The following is a 24,664-nucleotide window of genomic DNA, read 5'->3' on the forward strand; positions in this document are numbered from 1 at the left end:
TGGGTATAAAGAGCACATAAAGGCAAACTGGAAATGCTATAAATGAGGGATCAAGGAATGAAAGGGAAAGTTAGTTCAGCTGAAGTAATGTGGTAAATGTTTTGAACAATGAAGGGAAGACCAGAGCAAAAAATGAACAGATATGTTACCTATGTCCCTAGCTACCAGTTTTTATTCTGTAGTCTTTTTTTTTAAACATCTTTATTGGAGTTTAATTGCTTTACAGTGTTGTGTTAGTTTCCGCTCTATAACAAATTGAATCAGCTATATGCATACGTATATCCCCATATCCACTCCCTCTTGCATCTCCCTCCCACCCTCCTTATCCCACTCCTCTAGGTGGTCACAAAGCACCGAGCTGATCTCCCTGTGCCACGCAGCTGCTTCCCACTAGCTATCTGTTTTACATTTGGTAGTGTATATATGTCCATGCCACTCTCTCACTTCGTCCCAGCTTACCCTACCCCCTCCCCGTGTCCTCCAGTCCATTCTCTATGTTTGTGTCTTTATTCCTGTCCTGCCCCTAGGTTCATCAGAACCATTTTTGTTTTTTAGATTCCATATTTATGTGTTAGCATATGGTATTTGTTTCTCTCTTTCTGACTTACTTCATTCTGTATGACAGACTCTAGGTCCATCCACTGCATTACAAATAACTCAGTTTCATTTCTTTTTATGGCTGAGTAATATTCCATTGTATATATGTGCCACATCTTCTTTATCCACTCATCTGTCGATGGACACTTAGGTTGCTTCCATGTCCTGGCTATTGTAAATAGTGCTGCAATGAACATTGTGATACATGTCTCTTTTTGAATTATGGTTTTCTCAGGGTATATGGCCAGTAGTGGGACTGCTGGGTTGTATGGTAGTTCTATTTTTAATTTTTAAAGGAACCTCCATACTGTTCTCCATAATGGCTATACCAATTTACATTCCCACCAGCAGTGCAAGAGGGTTCCCTTTTCTCCACACCCTCTCCAGCTTTTGTTGTTTGTAGATTTTCTGATGATGCCCATTCTAACTGGTGTGAGGTGATACCTCATTGTAGTTTTGATTTGCATTTCTCTAATGATTAGTGACGTTGAGCATCTTTTCATGTGTTTATTGGCAATCTGTGTATCTTCTTTGGAGAAATGTCAGTTTAGGTCTTCTGCCCATTTTTGGATTGGGTTGTTTGTTTTTTTTGATATTGAGCTGCATGAGCTGCTTGTACATTTTGGAGATTAATCCTTTGTCAGTTGCTTCATTTGCAAATGTTTTCTCCCATTCTGAGGGTTGTCTTTTCGTCTTGTTTATGGTTTCCTTTGCTGTGCAAAAGCTTTGAAGTTTCATTAGGTCCCATTTGTTTATTTTTGTTTTTATTTCCATTTCTCTAGGAAGCAGGTCAAAAAGGATCTTTCTGTGATTTATGTCAAAGAGTGTTCTTCCTGTGTTTTCCTCTAAGAATTTTATAGTGTCCAGTCTTACATTTAGGTCTCAAATCCATTTTGAGTTTATTTTTGTGTATGGTGTTAGGGAGTGTTCTAATTTCATGACTTAAATGGTCATTTTGATGAACTGTTGGAAGCTGAGCATGAACTAACATGAGAATGAGAAACTTTCAGTCTTAGAAGGGCCCCCACGCTTTGATGGGTTTTATCTCCAGGAAACTCATGGTGAAGAACTAAGAAAATTCTGCCTTACAGCTCTGGCAAGGGGAGGAGAGAAGTAACCATTCTGAAATAAACCTACAGCACTCTTCACAACAAAGGCCTGCTTTCCAGGGGAAGACTACCAGAGTCTTACCCCACCTACTGGGAATGGCATTTATCCAACTACCCTTCCTGTCTTACCTAAGCGGGGAGAAGCTAAGAAACAGCTGTGAAAGTCACAGCTCAGGGACAAGGTTCCACTAAAAGACTGATATTTAATCATAGGATTATAGAATGCTTTCCCTCTCCCCCACCTTAGCACCACATCAATAGGGCTCCAGGCTAGTCACAGTGGATTATAGTTAAAAGAACTTAAAAATATAGATTCTATTTAAGAAGGATGCAAAACCAAGAACATTAGAGGAATTTAAAGCCTCTGAAATTTACAGTTCATGCCTTCCCAGAGCTCAGTATATTAATTTTCTAAGGCTACTGAAATTACCACAGACTGGATGGCTTAAACAAAAGAAATTTATTGTCTCACAGTTCTGCAGGCAGAAGTCGAAAACCAAGGTGTTGAGACAGTTGTTTTCTTTTGAGGGCTGTGAAGGAAAGTCTGTTTCCTGCCTCTCTTCTAGCTTCTGGTGGCCTAAGTCACTCCTTGGCTTGTACATAGTGTTCCCTTGTGTCTTCACATAGCCTTCCCTGTATGTGTCTCTGTATCTTCACATGGTGTTCTTTTTTTTTTGCGGTATGTGGGCCTCTCACTGCTGTGGCCTCCCCCGCCACAGAGCACAGGCTCCGGATGCGCAGGCTCAGCCGCCATGGCTCACGGGCCCAGCCGCTCCACGTCATGTGGGATCTTCCTGGACCGGGTCACGAACCTGTGTCCCCTGCATCAGCAGGCGGACTCTCAACCACTGCGCCACCAGGGAAGCCCCCACATGGTGTTCTTTTTACAAGGACACCGGTCATTGGATTAGAGGCCCACCCAACTCTGGTATTACCTAATCATAACTAATTACATCTGCAATGACTCTATTTCCCAAAGAGGTCATATTCCTAGGTATTAGGAATTACTAGGAGTTAGGACTTCAACATATGAATTTTGGGAGGGGGCACAATTCAACCCATAATACAGACTAATAAATGGAAAAAACATAAATGGATAATAACAGAAATGATAGAGAGGGCATTACTACTTAACCCACTGACATTAAAAAAGATAAAAGAGGAATACCACAAACAACCCTATGATCACAAATTTGGTATCTTTGATGAAATAGACCAATTCCTTGCAATATACAAATTATTAAAATTCACACAAGGAGAAATAGATAATATGAATAGGCCTATATTTTTAAGATATCAAATCAATAATTAATAACCTTCTAAAAAAGAAAGGACATGCCTAGATGGTTTCACAGGTGATTTCTACCAGACATTTTCAAAGTAAACAATACTAGTTGTGTATAATCTTTTCCAGAAAACAGAAGCTGAGGGAACACATCCTGACTCACTCTGTGAGGTCAGCAATTCTCTAATACCAAAACTAGACTAAGACAAAAGAAAGGAAAATTACATACCAATATCTTTCATGAACACAGACGTAAAAATCCTCAAAAAGGTATTAGCAAATAAAATCTAACAGTCTTTGAAAAGAATTATACATCACAACCAAGTAAGATATATTTCAGTTATGGAAGGTTGTTTCAACATTTGAAAATTAATGCAATCCACCACATCAATGGGCTAGAGAAAAAAAAATAATACGATCCTGTCAATTGAATAAAGGTAATTGGCAAAATCCAACACCTATTCATAATAAAAACTCTCAGCAAACTAGGAGTAGTGGAGAAATTTCTCTGCTTGATAAAGAACATCTACAAAAATCCTAGAGCTAATACCACACTTAATGGTAAGAAACCGGATGCTTTTCCCCTAAGATCAAGAACAAGGCAAAGATGTCCTCACCACTCCTATCTCAAACTGCATGGAAGTACTAGCTAGTGAATTTAGACAAAAAATTAAATCAATGGTATACAGGTTGGGTAAAAAGGAAGAAAACTATTGAGACTATTAAAACTAATAAGACATTATTGCAGTAATGCAGACAAGAGATAATGGTGACTCCGATTAACATGGTGGTGGAGATGGAGAGAAGATGGATTTAAGAGGTAGGAAGTAGCAGTGACAGAGCTTGGAGATGGATTAAATGTTCATGACGAAGGAGAGGGAAACATTAAGGATGACTTTTAGCATTTGCTGTGTATAACAAGATTGGTGATGGGCCATTTATAGAGATGAAAGAGGACACTGAAAGAGTAAGTTTGGAAGGAAAAATCATGAGTTAGGTTTTGGTTAAATAGAGATTGAGATACCTTAGAGATCTTTAAGAAGTGAAGAAATATATATATTTTACATGTTCCTGGAGCTCAGAAGAAAGTACTGGGCCAGAAATTAGGGTTTGTGAATCATTTGGATATAGGTGGTAATTTAAATCATAGCTATAAAGAATTTCCTAGGAAGAGATTAAAGAGTGAGAAGAGGGTCAAAGACTGAGCTATGATATTCAATGGCCAAGAAGAGGAGGATGAGCACTGAAAGAAACAGAGAAATGTCTAGAGAAGTGGGTGGGTGGGGGGAAGCCAAGAGTAGTGAGTGTTTCAGGAAGTGCTGATCAAGAGTGTTGACTACTGTTGAGACGCTACAAAGAATACCGAAAAAAGTCCATGTTTAGTAAGCTGGAGGTCATTAGTGATTTTACAGAGAGCTGTTTTAATAGAGTGTTGGGGGCACATACCCCCAGACTGGAGTGAGTTTAAGCCTGAGCAGGAGGTATGAAAATTGTAATAACATATATAGAAATTAAGAAGCTTGACTGTGAAGTGAGAGATAGAGATAGGAGTATATGTTGTCAGAAGTGAGGGTGTAGAGGATGTGGGTTTGAGTGAAGAATTCTTATTATTAGTTTGGATATCAGACACAAGTGTATTTTAAAGCTGGTGGAACACATTCCAGTGATAGGAAAGACTGAATATACAGAAGAGAAGAGAAGGATAATGGATGGTGTAAAGTTATTGACTAGGCAACAGGGGGTAGATGCCAAAGCAGAGGTAAAGAGGTGAGTTCCCTCTATGATAATTAGAGAAATGCAGACCAGGATGGAAGCACAAGGGAGGTGTGTATTTTTTATTTTAGAAAAATGAAGGAGTTTCCATCTGGTGACTTCTGTTTCCTCTGCAAAGTAGGGACTTTGTCTCATTTATCTTGACTGGTGCGTATGCAAAAGACAACAATCAGCACATTTATAAATTCCGTTTTCTAGGCACATAGCTGTTTAGTCTTGTGGGTTATGGATTTTATTTTTGGTGTGCTATTGCATACTGTAGCTTATTATCTCTTTAGGGTCTTGACAGTTTCTAAAAGTCCTGAAATCTTTCTATAAAGAAAAAAATTATAGAAATTACAACTAAAGGTGATTTTCTCTTTTTGACATTTTTAAAATGGTTGCATCATATTCCAAGTCATACATGTATTATAATCATTTGAACATTAAGTTATTTTAAATATTAGTGTAATTAATATTCTTATACACGTCTCTTTGTCCCTCATCATTTCTTAAACATGGATTACTGGGTTAAAGAGTCTAAACATTTTTAAATCTCCTAATGCATATTAGGAAATTTGCCCTCCAGAAAGATATTCCGTTCATTTAGTCAAACCCAAATGGCAAAACATAATAGAATGATAAATACGGTAATTTAAAAACAGATTATTGTTCAAAATACACAGATTTTATACTTTAATCTAACACTTTCTAATTTGGAACCATAGGTGGCACCAAAAGATCAGGGAATGGAACCGCTTCCAGAATCCCAGGTTGGAAGGGATTTTGAATTGACATCTCAGCCATAGACAAGCTATAAACAATTCTGGAAAAATAATCCTTCCTGTTCTTAACTTACCTATAAATCAACTTGGCTGAACATTCTAATCTTATACTTTTAGTATTAACTGTCATATTTGAGACTGTGTAACAGTGCAAGACCTATTTGCATTTATCTTCTCTTCTAGACGGTGGAGTATACTTCACCATGCCATTTGCTAACTATTCGTAAAAACAGCAATTGTTTTATGCAGAAGCTTTCATTCTTCTGCTTCTATAACTTTTGTTTTTTCCAATAAGAAAACATATAGTCATAAGCCAGAAAAGCAAAGAGTTCTCCCATGACCTGATCATAAAGATAAACATTGTAACAATCTGGATGTGAATTTATGGGACATACTTAATTTGCTAAGCTGTATGGTGACTTTCTAAGTTTGCAGTGTGAAAATTATGTTTTAAAATATATACGAATGCCAAACTGATGCGTCCTACTAGAGATGGTTTTGCATGCCCCCACTGCCCACTGTTTACACTGTTAGTGGGAGTTGTTCGTGTGACTTCTTACTTAGCACTTCTACATTTCAACAGGTCAGTGACTGAGAAGCAAACAGGCTTGCAGGCACCTGATTTTCTTAGAAGACCAAGTGGCCCCTGCTGATCCAGATGAAACATACGTACATTAAATACTGCTTGCCTTGACTTAGCTTGAAATGAAAATCTGGGAGTTGGCTTTCCCTCTGTAACCCCCTTCAGCAATGACAGTAGAAAATGTTTTCATTACCCCCAATTTATGGTTGGGAGATAGGAAGGGGAGAGAAGTGGTGGGAAACATATATCTTAGTGCCTTTACAAAGATATGCCACAAAATGCTAACCTTACTATTTGTCGCTCACAATAAAAATGCATCAGATGCAGAGGATATGAGAATTGAGTCTACTCATTAAAACTAGCTTACACTAGTTTAAACAAGTACCCACTAATTCAGAGAACTTTCAGAGCCACCTTAAACACAGACACACAGACACAGACACAGACACACACACATACACACACACACACACACATGCCCTGCCTTCATCTGGACCTTCTTGTTTTTATATAAATAAAAGTTACACTAACAACACTCTGGGAGCAGCTTGGTATCAGAGATATGAGTTGAAATTCTGGGTACCCAATTCTAGAAATGTCAGGACCATTACCTTATCTTTATCTCTGCAGATAAAGAAGTTTGGAAATGGAAACATTGCCTGAATATATATAAATATGTATACAGATGTTTCTATATATAAATAAATATATTTATATGTACATATGTGTATATATTATATATACACATATTGAGAGATACATACTCCTTTTGATTATAGCGTGTTGATTCTGCTTCTTAAAAAATTCTCCATTTTTTCTACTTTTTATCTGTAAAGGAGAAGCCACCTGAACGCTGAACAAATTAAATAGTCTATGTTCTACTGCTATTTAACTCCAGTTAAATTGTCTTAGCACTTAGAGGCATTAGCTGGGGACATTGTAAGTAAACACATGGCTTCATGAAGCCTTCCGTATAATTTCACAAAGCAGTCTTTGCTGGACTGGGCCAGGAGGTAGCTAGAGGTGACACAGACATTTACTCATTAGTTGATGACATTGGAGAGATGACCCAACTTCTGTGAACCTCAGTTTCTTCATCTATAAAGTAGGGATAGTGCTTTACATAATTATTCTGAGAGATAAGGAGAATATATTTTAAACGTCCGGCAGAGGTTGGTATATATTGCACAATACATTGAACAATAAATTAAGGGAATCCATGAAAGGCCTCTGCCTCAGGTTAGTCTTTTGTGTTCCAAAGCAACGTGCTTCAGTTCAATTTCAATTCAGTTCAATTCAATTCAATGACATAGACTTTTAGCCATAAGAAGCAAGACGCCAAATATGTAATATCTTTCACTCACCACTCTAACCTGGAAGTTGCCATGGTAACAAACAGCTCTGTCTATTTTTGGTGATGAGGCTCCTTCACTCCAGGTTTCACCCCTCTTCTTTCTTTTACAACCTAGCTGGAGAAGCAGGCAGGCCATTACAGTCAAATCTACATACTCTGATAAAGAAAGTTCTAGGTTTCATCAATAGAATTATGTTTTAAATATCTCCGTTGCCAGGCTCTGAACCTTGATGTCCTTCCATCTTGGCCACAGTTTTTCACAAGTGGCCAGAATCACACAGTTAGTCCAAAATCCTCTATTTGGGGAGCCCTGGGCCATGCTCAGAGCCACTCCCCATTACAAATGTCACCTGTTCACACTCTCTGATTTTTACCTTTTAGGGATCCAGCTTGGGGGAAGGGAGAAAGGAAATTAAAGGCAGAAGGACATGAAATGCAACAAGGAGAAATGAAAGCAGAAAAAAAGAAGCAACATCAGGAGGAAAGGGACAAGGAAAATGAAAAGAAAGAAAGAGTGTAAATGAAGAGGATAGAACACTGTCAAACAAATGGAATTTCAGGCAGATGTGTGATTAAAATGTTAGGTTCTCCTTATTAAATGTTTTTGCCTTTTTAAAACTGTAAACATATATCAAGCAGTACACATTTCTGTAAAGTGAAAAAGAAAAAATGCAAGCCTTTCTACCCACTACTCTTTTCTTCTTTCCAGGGGTTGCTACCATTGACACTTCAGTATATTTCTTATTGAAATATTTTCTTTTTTAAAAAAATTAATTAATTAATTTGTTTGTTTTTATTTTTGGCTGTTTTGGATCTTCGTTGCTGTGTGCGGGCTGTCTGCAGTTGTGGTGAGCAGGGGCTGCTCTTCGCTGCAGTGCGCGGGCTTCTCATTGTCGTGGCTTCTCTTGTTCCAGAGCACGGGCTCTAGGCACACGGGCTTCAGTAGTTGTGACAGGTGGGCTCAGTAGTTGTGGCTCACAGACTCTAGAGCGCAGGCTCAGTTGTTATGGCTCACGTGCTTAGTTGCTCCGTGGCATATGGGGTCCTCCCAGACCAGGGATCGAACCCATTGTACCCTGCATTGGCAAGTGGATTCTTAACCACAGCGCCACCAGGGAAGCCCTGAATATTTTCTTTATATAAAATGTTTTATCTACATAAGGAATTATACCATAAAACTGACCTGTGACATATTGTTTTGCAGCTAATAATATGTGCAGAATTTTCCCTCATGCTATTATTGCTTACTTTTTAATAGCTACATAGTGCCCTAACTCAATGTAACTAGTATTTAACTGATACTCTGTGGATTGGTGTTTAGGCTGGTTTCTTCTTCCCTTCCTTTAAACATATAACTTGAAAAAGAAAAAAATTCAAAAATAATGACTGGGAAAATTGTGGACAGTTCACTGACATCACAGTACACTGTGTGTAATTACTTATTGGTGCTTACACTAAGTAGTACTGCATAAAAATCATAAGAGTACAAGTGAGGTGCCATGCTGAGTTCTTAGATGAGAAAACAAACCCTTTATGACTAGCTTCTCTTTCAGTTATTTTAGCAAAGGCAGCAGCTTGGTTAAAAATTTTTGACCTTTCAATATGTCTGCTAAGCAGGTATAGGTTTTGTAGTAATTAATAAAATGATAAGTCATGGAATTTAAGGAAATTAAAGAGCTTTTTTGGTCATCCCTCTCACATTACAGATTAGACAACCAGGACTGGGCAAAAAAACAATGTTTGGTTTTGTATAGATATATACACTAGTATTTTTAAATAACATTTCTACATTTATAACCTAATAACTAAAAAAGTTATTTTATTTATTTAAAATTATTTCAAGAGCTTCCCTAAGATGGCAGAGTAGGAAGACCCTAAATCACCTCCTCTCACAGGTACACCAAAATTACAACTACTTACAGAGAAACTAACAATGAGAACAACATGAATACTGGCAGAAACTATTTTCCACAACTAAACAACTAAAGATATAAAGAAGGAGTCATAACAAGAGGAGTAGGAGGGGCCGAGATGGGATATAGTCAGGACTCACATCCCCAGGTAAGTGACCCACAACAGGTGGAATACCACAATCACAAAGGCCCTCCCCAAGGAGTGGGGGTCCAAGCTCTACAGTGGGTTCCCCATCTCAGGGGTCCTGAACTGGGAAGATGAGCTCCCAGAATGTCTGGTTTTGAAAAACAGTGGGGCTTATGTTCGGGAGAGCGGAGGGCTGTAGGAAACAAAGACTCCATTCTTAAAGGGCACGCACAAAATCTCACATGCTCTGAGTCCTAGCACAGCAGCAGTAGTTTGAAAGTAACCTGGGTCAGACCCACACGTTGATCCTGGAGAAACTTCCAGAGAGGCAGGAAGTAAGTAGGATTCCTGTGGGGGACAGAATCACTGGTGGCAGCCATTTTTGAGAGCTCGTTCTACTGTGATGACACCTGCGATGGCAAGCACCATTTTGGAATCCTCCCTCTATCCTATAGGGGCTGGGGACTTGCCCCACTCACCAGCTGCCCAAAGTAGCTGCACGCTACCCGGTTGCACAGCAGAATGCACCGAAAGCCTACCCTGCCCTCCAGTGGGCCCACAGCCACTGCACAAGGCGGGACCTCACAGACCACCGGGCCAGGGACCAGACCTGCCCTCAGCGTGCCCACAATAGTTGTCTCTATCACACTGAAGAGCCCATGCAGCCCACATAGGGGGCACAGCACTCCTAGAGCATATAGCTCTGGTGACCAGAGGGGGAGTGTGCTGCTGGGCCCCATAGGATGTCTCTTACAAAAGATCACTTCTCCAAGATCAGGAAATGTAACTGAACTACCTAATACATATAAATGAACACTGAGAATTAGGCAAAATGAGAAGACAAATGAGTATGTTCCAAATGAAGAAGCAACATAAAACCCCAGAAGAATAACTGAGAGAAGTGGAGATAAGCAAACTATCCGACAAAGAGTTCAAGGTAATGATCATAAAGATGCTCAATGAACTTGGGAGGAGACTGGAGGAACACACTGAGAATTTTAACAGAATTAGAAAATATGAAGAAAATCTAAACTGAAGAATACAGAAAAAAACAAAAAAACACCTATAAGCAACCAACTGTAGATTAGGTGATACAGAGAAGTGGATCAGTGAACTGGAAGACTTATAGATAGTGGAAATCACCCAGGTTGAACAAAAAAAAAAAGAAAAAAGAATTTTAAAAAATGAGGACAGTTTAAGAGATCTCTAGAATAACATCAAGCATTATAGGAGTTCCAGAAGGAGAGAGACAGAAAAGGGGGCAGAAAACTTATTTGAAGTGATAGTAGCTGAAAACTTCCCTAATCTGGGAAAAGAAACAGGCATCCAAGTCCAGGAAGCAAGGAAAAATGGCTCCCAAAGTTATCAAGTGCCCTGAGAGTCAGTCTCAAAGAACTGGAAGACTATTGGAAACTACTGTTTCCAATAGTATTATTTGCCTCCTATCCCTGGTGTCTTCATTAAATATACAAAGCATAGGTAATGCAATTCATTACAATTCAAAAACCATTTATTGTCTGTGTTCTAAAGTGCATATAATGGGATGGATGCCATATGGCACACTCAGAAGAGATGGATGTCATGGGGGCATGGTCTCTGAAGTCCCCACCTCTTCAGACAACTGGTTTTTGTAGAACTTAAGCATCTTCACTAGGAGCATATTCAAACGAGAAAGTTCTCAGACACAAACAAAAACCAAACAAATATAGTCAGCCCTCCACATCTGTGGGTTCTGCATCCATGGATTCAACCATAGATTGAAGACACCCGAAAAAATATTCCAGAAAGTTCCCCAAAGCAAAACTTGAATTTGCCGTGCAGGCAACTATTTACATAGCACTAACGTTGTGTTTACAACTACTTACATAGCATTTACATTGTGTTAGGTATTATAAGTAATCTAAAGATGATTTAAAGTATAGGGGACGATTGTGTAGGTTATGTACAAATACATTTTATATAAGGGACTTGAGCAAATCTTTTCATTTCCTGAGTATTTGTTCCTTCATCTGTAAAGCAGGTATGCTTGTTCTAGCCCACAAGGCTCCTGTGAAGATCAGTGGGGGTAGTGGATGTAAAAGTATTTGTAAACTTCAAGGTTAACACGGTAATTCCAGTAAAAAGTGTACCTGGCAGATGAGAAGGAAGGAGAGTACCAGTGTTAAATCCAAGTGCTGTGTCTGATTTCTGCCTACTCATGAGAAAGGAATCTCTGCTTTCTTACTGCCTTATGAAACTAAAACATACACATTCATATGTATATGAACATGAACTTTAGAGGAATATGTAAGAATGACAGAGAAGTTCACAGGGATGCATAGAGGTAGAAGCATACAGAAGCAGAAAATTAAAACTTTCTAAGAATAAGTTAAATCTTTAATAACATAGTAAAATAGCTACCTATATGCCATGTACTATTCTATCATTCAATTTTATTAAACAGAACCTTATAAGGTGCATGATCTTATAAAACTGAGGGATCACATAAATCGTCTTAGAGTGTATTTTGCAGTTTATTTTAACTGAAATTGTCTTATTAATATGGAAGTGCACAAATGTCAAAGAAACAAGGAAAACTTTTATTCATAAGTATTTTAATTTTTGCTTAAAATTCTATCAGTAGGATATATTCTTTCAAAATAATAAGCAGGAGGAATATGAATCTATTCCAAGTTAGAAGCAGTAATATGAAGTTAAAAATTTTAATTAACAACAGCCAAGATTATGTTTAGTAATAAGGAAGGAACTTTAGGCTGGTTTTTAAAGATTAATTTGTTAATTAGGTGAACATCTGGGTTGGTTCATCACTTCCCTTGGAAATCTTGATTAATTTATGAGATTTTCATCCCCACTTACTAAAAAAGCAGTGAGTCATCCAGTGTTACACACCAGTGACAGCAAAAGTTAATTGGATTCTAGATCCTTTCACACTTCTCCCTTCCGCAATTCCTTGCTGCTTTGAGTGGAACCACACACTGAGTCTGTGTGTTTTTGTGTGTGAGAGAGAGACACAGAAGTGAGAGAAATAGCAAGTGATTGAAAAGTGAGTTTGAAAAAAATAAGTGTATGTGTTTGTATTTCCCTTGGTTGTGGTAAGAAAGTCTGGAGGGATACACAGAACTAGTCTAACCCAAAACCAAAACCAAAAACTAACAAAAACCAGTTATTTTAGTGCATACTTTTAATAGGATTTTGATTTGTGAATCATGTGAATGTATTATTACCTATTAAAAGGCTGTTTAAGATTGTCTATGTTTTAAAGTGTCCCAGAGTTGGGTCTAGAAAAGAGAACACAGAGATGCAGCAGTAGCTCATTGTAGTTAGGGTCTGCTCTACAAGTAAGAAGACACGTGGTCTCCAGGAGGGGATTCAAACTTGAGAAAGGAGGGGAGAGACAGATGTATCTGGGGTGACTGGGTGACTGGGAAAGCTGACCTGCTCTCTCCTAGCCCTGCAGTAAGATTTCAGCCTTTCTTTGGCTCTGACAACTAACAAATCGCATTCAGTTCAGAGGCCCCTCCTTAGAAATCCTCCTGTATATGCCGCATGATCTCAGTGGTATAAAACAATACTCTCAGATGAAGGGAAATTCATCATACTAGTTATTAACCTCATTTCTTCTTTCGCCTTGCCTTTGTAAACTCTAATTCTTCCTTCATCCTGTTTTCTTTATCACCTTTATTTTTGGGGGTGTATTTTATCTTGTTATACTATGCATTTATATGAGCTACCATAAATCCTTTCTGGAACTGGAAGGAGTAGGAATAAACGTATGCATAACTAACCTGGGAAAATGCTAACAGGTTATTTCTGGGAGGTGAGATTACAAGTGATTTTAAATTTTTATCCAGATTTATTGAGATATAATTGACATACAACATAGTATAACTTTAAGGTGTGGTGATTTGGTACATGTATATATTGTGAAATAATTATCACAATAAGGTTAGTTAACACATCCATCACCTCACATAATTACATTTGTTTATTTTGGTCATGAGAATATTTCAGATCTACTCTCTACAGGTGATTTCAATTGTCTTATGGTTAGCCTTCTGCATTTCCAAGTATATATATATATATATATATATATATATATATATATATATTTAACAATGGGCCAGGATTCCTTTTCTAATTAGATAATTTTTTTTTCTTTTTACCAAATGTAGAAGAATATTTGTGGTGGAACTGATGGACTTTTCCAGCAGAAAAATATATAATGGTGGTAGAGAAAGAAAACCGGGAAAGAAGATAGGGTAGGTTGTAAGATTTAGTCTTAATTTTCCTTTCACCATGTTCTTCTATGAAAATATGGAAGGTATAGTATAAATATAGTGGTTCACTTGAAATACGTTTTTAAAAAATGCTATTCTTTTTTATTATTTTTAAAAATTTTATTTCTTCAATTTAAGTATAGTTGATTCACAATATTGTGTTAGTTTCAGGTGTACAGCAAAGTGATTCAGTTATACATATATTATATATTCTTTTCCAGATTCTTTTCCCTTATAGGTTATTACAAAATATTGAGTAGAGTTCCCTGTGCTATACAGTAGGTCCTTGTTGGTTATCTATTTTATATACAGCACTGTGTATATGTTAATCCAAAGCTCCTAATTTAGCCCTTCCCTCCCTTTCTCCTTTGGTAACCATAAGTTTCTTTTCTATGTCTGTGGGTCTATTTCTGTTTTGTAAATAAGTTTACTTGCATCATTTTTTTAGATTCCACATATAAGCGATATCATATGATAGTTGTCTTTTTCTGTCTTTGTCTTCACTTCGTATGATAATCTCTAGGTCCATCCATGTTGCTGCAAATGGTGTTATTTCATTCTTTTTTTACTGCTGAGTAATATTCCATTGTGTGTGTATATATATATATATATATATATATATATATATATATATATACCACATCTTCATTATCCATTCATCTGTTGACGGACATTTAGGTTGCTTCCTTGTCATGGCTATTGTAGACAGTGCTGCAGTGAACACTGGGGTGCATGTATCTCTTAGAATTAGAGTTTTCTCCAGATATAGGACCAAGAGTAGGATTGCTGGATCATATGCTAAGTATTTTTAGTTTTTTAAGGAACCTCCATACTTCTTCATAGTGGCTGCACCAATTTACATTCCCACCAACACTGTAGGAGGGTTCCCTTTTCTCCACACCCTCTCCAGCATTTATTTTTTGTAGACTTTTTGATGATGGCCATTCTGACCACTGTGAGGTAATACTTCACTGTAGTTTTGATTTGCAAGAAATGCTATTCTTTTGATTTCTTTCTCCTGTATAAAATAATAGGCCATTAGACGTCTAATGGCCTATTATTGAAGTCAGAAAATATAATCATATTTCTTCTTTTTTAATAGTTGCAAGGTGAATCATTTTATGGACCTAATGTCACTAATGTCATTTTTAAATCCCCCATTGTTGTATATTTAGGTTGTTTCTACCTTTATTTAGCCAGAATAAAATTCTAAAGAGTGGCATTGGCAGGTCAGAGTGTCTGTAGCCAATGTCAGTAAACATAAATTGACATAATCTTTCATCTTCAAGATCTACAAGACTGACTGCTCCATTCCCACTCCCTGGGACTCACTGTACCCTGAAGAGTTACCCGTGCCACTCTGTATACCTGCTTCTCTCTAGGTCTCAGATCACCTTTCTCTCACAGAGTTTCTGCAACCTAACCCTTGGTAGTTTTATCTGGTACCTTTTATCTAGCAGTCTTGACTAATGATAATTGTTATCTGAATCAGTTATTTCATTTGGGGGTTATAAAATGGTGTTTTTTAATTCTACTGTTTAGTTTCTAACTGATTTTTTAAACTACAGCAATATACAAGTAGAATCCACAACTCAATAAAGTAAAAAATTCAAGCCTGAAAGTAAATAGTTATATGAGTGCAAGAGTCTTATTTTAGTAGCTGTCTATGATGCACATTGGGAAATAAGGATAAAAAATCTAATTCTATAATGTTATTTTATGTAAAATTTTTACTCTAAAATACAAAGAATCAAGGCCATATAAAAGCAAAAGCAGAATAATTTATTTGAATCCATCTTTCTTTGAACAAAAATAAAAATAAGACTCTAAGTCATTTCCTTCAGCATTTTACAAGTCTTTTCAAAAACACCATTGGTGATTGACAACCTAGAAGGCACAGTCTTGCTTTTGTGACAATCATCTTTATTATTCTGTGGTACAAATAGCAAGAAGGAAGTTTGGGAATGACATAAAAAAATACAGCAATCTTAACAGTAATGAGAATTTAATAAAACAAAGCCTGCTGAAATTTTTACTAATATAAGGTTTCCACACTTGTAGGTTAGATAGGATAGTGTCAATGCTGATGAAATGGAACATATAGATTAGAACTAATTGAGCGTTGTAGGAAACTTGATACCAAAATAGTAATTGGAAAGTCCCGTCCTTTTCTTCCTTCCGTCAGGGCAATAAAGACTGTCCGCTGAGAACTCTTTCCCCACCATGCTCCTCTGTAGCACAATGCATTGTGTGTATGCTGGAAAACCTGCAGTCTGATTTTTATAAATGACTCTATTCTGCATTAAAAGGAGTGATGAGTAAGAGGTATCGGGTTTGATTCCTTCACTGATTCCGGATGAATATACATTTTCACTGTTTTTCCTCAATATGTGCTTTCATTATTTCGCTTCAATGCATTGCTTTGCCCATGAATGCTCACCTGGCAAAGAGATGTGTAAAATGTTCTATAGATTTCCAGGTCTACAGGTCGAAGAACCTTAAATTCTTTTATTCTTTTCCACAGCTGCAAATAATATGAGTGTTTTGAACTAGTTTAAGAAAATTACATTTACAAACCAATAAGTATAAAGAGTAAGCAATCACTAAATTCTGTAGATAATTTCCTTTTGAAACTAAAAGGTTTACTTACTTGGACGTCCTGTGAGCAAGTCGAGTTCAAAACAAACTGTGCCAAGAGCATTTAATGAGGTCAACAGACAGCATTTAAATAAATGTAGCCATAAGTTCAATAAACAAATAACTGGGCTGAGTAGCAGAATATGAACACAGGCCAACTTACCAATTTGTTAAACACCAGTTCAGTTAGGTAATAGATGCATGTAGTAATGAAAACAACACTGCTAGAATAGTCTAGGAGCCAAAGGAAAAAAATTTTGGCTGTGTTTCTATCTCAGAACCAACTGTCAAATAGAGGTAAAAGAAAGCAGGAAATTAGAGTTCTTCACCCAGACCTGGCACATTTACTTTGGGAATGGGGGAGATTCACTAACCACCTATAATACTGCATTATTCATGAAATTGATCTTTGAATTTAATTAGAGGTAGAGAATAAAACCATAGGAAAGAAAAAGGGTCTCTGAATGTTTAGGGAATGTTTATTCTATTGAGGAATATTTATTCTACTGAGGATCACTGATCTTTAGTTAAAATAAGCAAACAGGAGCCCACTAAGCTATGAAATCTTTAAAAGACTGAGTCTTATTTAATCTCTGTCCCTAGGACATAGTTAATGACCTGGAGATGTTTGTGGATTGATTGTAAATAAAACAAGTGCAAAACAGTTTCTAATGAAATAAAGAGAAAATATTCTATTTGTTTGTTTTTAAAATTTAGAATAGGTAACACATCTGTATTCAAGGAAAACAACACTTGTAAAAATGTTGGCTCCTCTTTAGGATGAGCTGGAAGGGAGAAAGAGGAGGAAAAATTTTAAAGAGATATTAGAGAGAAGGGAGACAGTCTTACAGAGAAAGAGAAGAAAAGAGAAGGCAGATTCAGAGAGGGAAGACATCTCAGGATGGAGGTGAAGTCCAGACAAAGACACACAAAGGGCAACTTCCTCAGAAGATGGGGCAGAAGGAGGTGAGAAGAGAGAGGCTATGGAGATGGGGAGGAGAAGGCACTGGGGATGGGAGTATGAGGGAGTTCTTGCATGGACTGTCCCTGGAAAGAGCATGTTCTCAACAGCAGTTAAATAGTCCTTCATGTGCTGGAAAAAGAGCTTTTCTGCTTTATTTTTAACTTTCAAAGTTTATTTCTGAAATCAAATTTTATACTCCCAAGAAATTGTAGATACATTGCTCATGTCTGAAAGCAGTCTAATTTCAGAGGATGATTTTTTTTTTAATTTAAGGAATCATTTTTTTCACCTGCAAAACCCACCAAATCACTTTATTTGGTGCTCTGAAATTATAGCTGCCATATTCCACAGTTTAAAATCATCATTTATTTCATTGTTAGGAGTCTTAAAAGATAAACCTCAAGTTTTCATTTGGTTTGTTTGAAGGCTAACTGGAAAAATAGATACATAGAATAAAGGACATATAGAAAAACAAATGAATTTAAATAGGGTAATATTTTTGATTGGATACAATCTTAAAATTAGGAAGCAGACATACTCCCAAAATTCTTTATATTCCTTATTTTTAACAAAGAAAAATATCCCTTCATTTTCTATTCTCCAAAGTAAAGAGGATTAAATATCATTTTAGAGAGGTTTTTTTTTTTAAACTGTCATGGAATAACATTCCACTATTGTGTTCTATTAGATTAATAACATAATGCTATAAAGCAATTTTCTTTTCTTTTCAAACCAGAAGCTCCCAGTTCCATCAGAGTCTGCTCCTAATTAACCTGATTCCCTTTTCTCCAGGCTCCCTGAGACAAGAAGGAATGCACTGATGGGGTCCTCTGAGGTGCTCTTGCCACTTATTTAGCCCTTAAATGACTGCAAAGTACCCCCAGGACTGGGTCTCCTCCCCGGAAGACCGTTTCCCATGCATTCATCCTAGCTGTTATTTTTGATATTTACCCAGAGGTGTGCATGAATTACTTCACTAAAAGTGTTTCTTTTGCCAAAGGGGAAGTTCCTGTGTGTGGTTATTGATGTTCTTTTCAAAGTCAATAAATGACAAATAAAGAAATGATGGAAGATGATTTGTGGCAGTTATGCCTGCAGGCAGCTACAGCCCACAAAAAAGGGAAGTTCATTTCACTATTTCAAAAGGCTGTAGGCTTAGTTTTCCACAAATGGGAAGGGAAGGCAACTGCTTGGTGTCAGCCCCGAGGTTAACTGGATAAGCAGTTTCCTGGCTTTGGCCTCAGCTTAAGTTTTACTTCTCTGGGTGTGAGGCCAGTGGTTTTATTCACTTGGGAGTAGACTGCTTTGAATATGTGAGAGGTGGGCGTTTGATGGTGACACTGTTGGGCACATTTTGTGGGTTTGTTTTTTTCCTGGTCCTATTTGTAGTGATAGATCACTGGCTTTAAAACTACCACAGTCACTGGAAAATCATCAAGATAACCAAGATGGCTTGAGAACTGGTCTAAAGACCCCTTTCTTACCAAGATGTGGATTCCCTGGGGGAAATGCTAGATTCTAGAGCTCTGCATCTGGTCCACTGGCCCCAGAAGATACTTGTGTGTTAGCCTGTTTTATTTATTAAAACTATTTTCAGGTGGGAAAGTCTGTTCAAATGTACAGACACTATAATTTCATTTTTAATATTTTTTTCTTCTGAGCCTTTCAATAAACTCTGGGGACAGCTGGGGATGCATGCTGAGTCCTTTCAATGTAGCATCATCAAATGCAAGTTCATACTTACTCTGGATGGTCTTGCTGTTGGGCAGGGATGTGCTGAATAACTTCGTAAATTGTACTGTGCAAATCTTGCCCTGGTACACCATCAGAGGTTGGAACAGATCTCGTTGGCATCTAGAAAATGTGGCACGTTAAAAAGATTGGCAGACTAGTAATAGTATTCCCACTACATTGCATAGTTGAAAACAACTGGAAGAGGTTAAGATTAGAAAATTAGAACTATTTAACTTCCCTTCAATATCCATTTCCTCCTTGCTACAGTTCCCTGCACTGGCCCTATGGTAGTTTGTGCAGTGGCATAGCTATGAGGTCAGAGAGGAATAGCTGGACAAACTATCACTTTTTTTCTCCATTTAAGAAAAAAGCTGGCAGTACTGTAAAGGAAATACAGTAGAAAAAAATAGCAAAAGAGAAGATATCAGGATAGCTTAGAATCAAAGAGCATATATTACTATCCTTTATATTACATCTCAGTCTTACCTTTCTGACACTAATCGCCAATCATGTGTGCAAGGGTGGTTTAGAAAAAAAGGATAACTTACAGGCAGAAGCCTTCATCACATTGCAAGTTAGTGAAGACAGTACCAAGAAATACAGAACACACAAAAGAAGAGGTTTTGGTTTGAATGCAGTAATGGGCTCTAAAAAGTAAGGCTTGGATGTATGTGGAAAGTACAGTAGTGTATGTCTGTCTGGTTAAAATCAACATGTATTTTATTGAAATTGGCATTCATGTTTCATTAACTCCTATTCCTTATATTTGATACTGTTATGCTTGTAAACACTGTTTTCCAATCACTTAGCTAAAGTCTGGTTCCCCTCCTCCTCCCAAACTCATTCTATTTTCATTGTACTTCTGGCCACTTTCAGTCCTTTATATTTATACAGATCCACCTAGAGGACTCTTTGCCCTTGATAAATCATCTGAAGAGTTCTTTATCTCATTTGACCTGCTAGGTTACTTTGGAATATCTTAGCTTTAGATTTTTCTGGAAACTGCCTGTTTCTATTCTACTTGTTAAAGCTCTCATGGCAGTCCTAGGCTATTCATCCTAGGACTGAATAGGTGATTCATCCTATCATTTTTGTGTCAAGGGGATTTTGGTTTAGAGTTTTGTTTTTACTTAAGATCAACTCTTGATTTTCTTTGGTATAGAGGTGTTCAGAGGCTATGATAAAAGGAATCTATAGATAATGACTAACTTACTCAACTAACCTAATATTAGACCTGTTAGCAAGTAATAAATTTGTTCATTTCATGCCATTGCTTTCTGTCCAATTCCCCAAAAGAAGTGCTAAATGGGCAATGAAATGTACAGTAAGTAGAGAGAAGAGGAGTATGCATCTGTACATGTATCACAACAAACTCAAAGATGATTCTGATTTTTAAAAACTCAAAAAGTTAGTAATCAATTTATTTTCCTTCTTAACTTCAATTTTGAGATCTTGGTAATGTTATTATTATTCCTTTTCTTCTCAAAACCATTGCATTTAGCTGTTAATCTTCACACATAACTGCCATTCTGGCTGCTTCTCACACAGATCCTCCTACTCATGTCTGGGTCCTTCTGCTCCATGGGTTGTTGGTGTTGGTTTCTCACTTCTTCCCAAAGCACCTGGAATTGCCAGTGAAGGACCTCAGCTGATTCCTCAGGAGTTTTCAGCATTGAAGATGGGCATAGTTCCAAGTTGAGTTATTCTACTTACGACAGATATAAGCGGGGCTTCTGATACGTAATCAAGCACTCATTTCTCTGCCTCAGGCTCTTTAGAACTGTAGTATTTTGAGCAGATAGAGGTCCTCTCAATAAAATCTTGAAACTGAGTACTGATTAATTGCAAGGCTAAATTTAAAGTTTCCTACATAGATCTCACTCCTTTCCAATGCATTCCTAGGAATAAAAACTGACTTCAAAATTCACTTTTAAGTCTTATTAGCTCTTCAGTTTCCTGCTTTCCCATTTAAAAGCCACACCTGAGAGGGGTGCTTTCTGCCATGGTGAGGAGCTGTTTGAAATAACTGATCCACCAAATATTTATTTTTGTCTTTTTGGTTGTAGAAGTGAAGGGTGAGCCAATCCTGCATGAGACTGAATAGGACATTGCAAAGCTTTTGCAATGCAGTTTTTCTCTTCATCTGTGATGATGTGGGCACTGGTGCTACGACTCACCCATAGAAGGATGAAATCCAATCAATCCCCCTCCATTACTCACGTGGCATTTGAGAACTAAAGCCTGTGGCCAGGTAACTTACTGCTTGAACCTTAGAATCTTATATAGAATTCTCTGAACAAGTGAGGTAACCAATCCCTAACAACAAATATTGATAGTTCTCTTTTAAAAAAGGAAATGAAAATGTCCAGAGGCAAGTAGTCCGTTTCTGGCCCCTTCCTTAAGTGAACTATCATAGGGGAATACGGAAACATAGGAAAGATCGGTTGTACATAAATCTGTAAAAATGTTAATGAGCTGATTAGCTCAGAGAAACATTCTGCTTGCCTGTTAAACAAAACTGATTGCTGAAAAGACCTTGTCTGCGTGGACTGAAAAAAATGGCTTCAACTGTATAAAAGTTCCCGCTCTCACATCTCATGCACCTTTAGGAAAAAGTAAAGATATGTACCTGCATACTTTGGGTTTATATGGTACCTTCCTTCTGAAGAGCATAAGGTACCTTCAAGGGTATAATCAATTGTCTTTGTAATGTCCTCATGAGATATGAGGAGGAAATAAAGGGGAAACTGAGCAACAGAGAGAGTCAGTGAAGTGAGAGGCTGCAGTCATCAAAGTGATGCAGAATTATTTAAACCAGGGACTCTTGGTCCCCTGTTTATTCACTTCTCTTGACCTTCAACCTAGTTAATTCTCTCTTCCCTGAGCTTACCAGGTAAAGAATGTTTATGAATTCGTGTAACTTCCTTATTTGTGTTAGCTTTATTGATAGAGGCTGAGAAAGATGCTTTAGTTCCCCAGATCCGGCAACGTCATTCATTACAGAGTGAGTAAACACTGCTGAGGGTAATGCAGCCATCTGACCACACTGCCCACATGCTAAATGAATGCTGCTTACACCTCTGGTGAAGCAGAATGCTATTTCTGGGCTAACTGGCCACTAGCAAAACCAACCCTGGGAACACCAGAAGCATCTGGAAAAGCAACAAATTCATATATTCCAAAGTCATCCAGAGCATCTTCGTGGCCTGAAATGGAAAACAAATACTACTTACAAACCAAATGCCTCAAATTGCTATTGCTATTTTTTAGAAAAACCTTTATAAAACTTATCTTCATGGTTTGCTTCAAGTGGTATGTGTATAAAACCAATTTAACATTTCTAAATCCCCTATAGTCATGCTGCCACTAAATAGTATTGGAAATCACTCCTGTTGAAGCTCAGAACTGAAACTGAATTGGGACAATTATTCTTAAAGTCTGATGTGGAAACAGTGTATTATATATTAATACACTGTTTATAAATAATATAATATTAATATATATATTATATTATATTATATAAATACATGTGGGCAGCCTTGTTCTTTGTAACTCTCAGTTACCAGACACTTATAAACACCAAGGCTTCAATCTGTCAATCACAGCAGCTCTTAATCCACCCATAATATCTACTGTACTCTGCTAGATCTAACAAAGTCCACCAGGACTAATAAGAATAAATAAGCAACTATTGCTACCCATACATACAAAACAGAAAACAAGTCCGATGTCACCTAAACTATCATCAGTAAAATGACAGGAATGGGGTGGTTGGGAGGAACCAGGTGGTCTCTGGGGCCTTTCTGAACTCTGACGGTTTATCATTTGTGAGAAAGGACTAGACAAGAGGAAGAAGACCCATGTTTACTGAGCATCCAGGCATTGCATTAGGCACTCCACCTACATTACTGGATTTAATTCTCAGAGCAACCCTGAGGGGAAGTTATGATCTCTATTGTATAGATGAGTTGAGGTCAGGAAAAATAATTAATTTTCCCAAGGTGACATTGGGGGAAAGTGGCACAGATGGGATAGAAACCCAGCTCCTCTGACTCCAAGGCCTGAGCAAAAGCCCCACTGTTAACTTATAACAACTCAGTAGGGAGTCAGAAGTGAGGGGCACCGCTGGGGACAGAGAAGCAGCAAACCTGTGGGACCTCCCTTTCCTCTTCTCCCTGGGAAGGAGCTGCCAGCACTGTATCTCCTTTAGGAACTGACACAGTGAGAGAACCCTTGGGCATTTTCAAAATAATAAGAGGATCAATGGAACAGGATTCAGCAGAACTCAGTGATGGCGGGCAAGTGACAGTCTCTCTGAGCCTTAGTTCTCTTGTCTGTGGAATGGAGTTGAAAGTGCCTTTCAGGCTTATCTTACAGGCCTGTGTGACTTACATAAAACTAATACAAGGGATAGAACTTTGTGAAGTGAGGGCAGTCATCCTGGGAAGGGAGTGTTAGTGTTATCTCATGTGAATTCTGTTATGTAACTAGTACATTTTACATATATAATTAATATCAACAATATATATTAATATACATTAATATTAATGTTGATAACATTCAATATCAATATTGAAAACATATCAATTAATATTAATGTTGATAATAATCAATTAATATTGATAACAGCCCCTCTCAGCCCAGCCATTACCTGAAAACGTTTGAGCTTTCCTGTATTCGGTTTCTGGCCTGAAAAGACAAATTGGTGTTTCTGTCAGCCTTAATCATTGAGGAAAAAGCATTCAAGAGAAAAATTATTTTCATAGAAACATATGCATTACCTGCCTTCTAGCTTTTGCTTTATAACTAAAACCAAAAAAGAAGAAACACAGTAAGATACACTTTAGTGCACATATAAAACCATTCAAAATTTAAAAAAAAAATTTTAACCTACCTTTGTAGGGTTGATATTTTTTCCATAGGAGGAGAAGACACATGGATATAATCAAAAAGAGTGATATTCCAGTTATACTTGCTAAAGGGGACAATGATTTCCCTTTTTGTGCAAGTTTCTCTATTCCTAAATAAAAAGACAAACATATTTTTATTAAAGATCAATAATAAATTGATCCTAAATAAATAAATCCTAAATGGTACAGTACTGCAAATGTGTATATATATATATATATATATATATAGAGAGAGAGAGAGAGAGAGAGAGAGAGAGAGAGAGAGAGAGAGAGAAAGAGAAGTCTGAGTGAGACCAAACAGAAGGCAGGCACTTATTTTAGAATACATACTAAACTCTCTAAGGATATTTGTGATTGGAAATGTGGTGAGCTGTCCAGGATAATACCAATATGTTGTACTAGATGTAGCAAATAGCTCATATCATACTTTTCAATAGTGTTCACCAGCATTTAGCTTGGATCTGTTGGATCTCATTGTATAAAACATCCCCAGATGCTAGGTTGTTCTCTCTCTTTCCATCTCACTCTTTTAACATTGTTCAGGTATGTGGATTTTCTAGGGCAGTGGTATGTAGTTAAAGGTGTGAGAGGGGAGGTGTTCATTTCAAATAATTACTAATTTTTGACCAATAAAGAA

At 37.3% G+C, this 24,664-nt stretch overlaps 1 protein-coding gene across 14 annotated transcripts in view; it reads right to left on the reverse strand.

The window, feature by feature from the left end:
- Positions 1–24,664, reverse strand: part of HEPACAM2 (HEPACAM family member 2) — a 66,080-nt gene that overhangs the window by 2,365 nt on the left and 39,051 nt on the right. For 6 of the 14 annotated variants that reach the window (XM_032643911.1, XM_032643913.1, XM_032643912.1 and 3 more), the window contains exons 5-10: positions 24,012–24,137; positions 23,899–23,923; positions 23,769–23,806; positions 22,250–22,323; positions 19,128–19,237; positions 15,544–16,306 (exon numbers count right to left, since the gene is read on the reverse strand). In XM_032643911.1, the coding sequence (XP_032499802.1) occupies positions 16,291–16,306; positions 19,128–19,237; positions 22,250–22,323; positions 23,769–23,806; positions 23,899–23,923; positions 24,012–24,137 (389 nt within the window). In that variant the 3' untranslated portion in view covers positions 15,544–16,290. The other 8 variants (XM_032643908.1, XM_032643909.1, XR_004351544.1 and 5 more) reach the window with 7 other exon arrangements.

Source organism: Phocoena sinus, chromosome 9 (genome assembly GCF_008692025.1).
Source record: "Phocoena sinus isolate mPhoSin1 chromosome 9, mPhoSin1.pri, whole genome shotgun sequence".
NCBI classification, from domain to species: Eukaryota; Metazoa; Chordata; class Mammalia; order Artiodactyla; family Phocoenidae; genus Phocoena; species Phocoena sinus.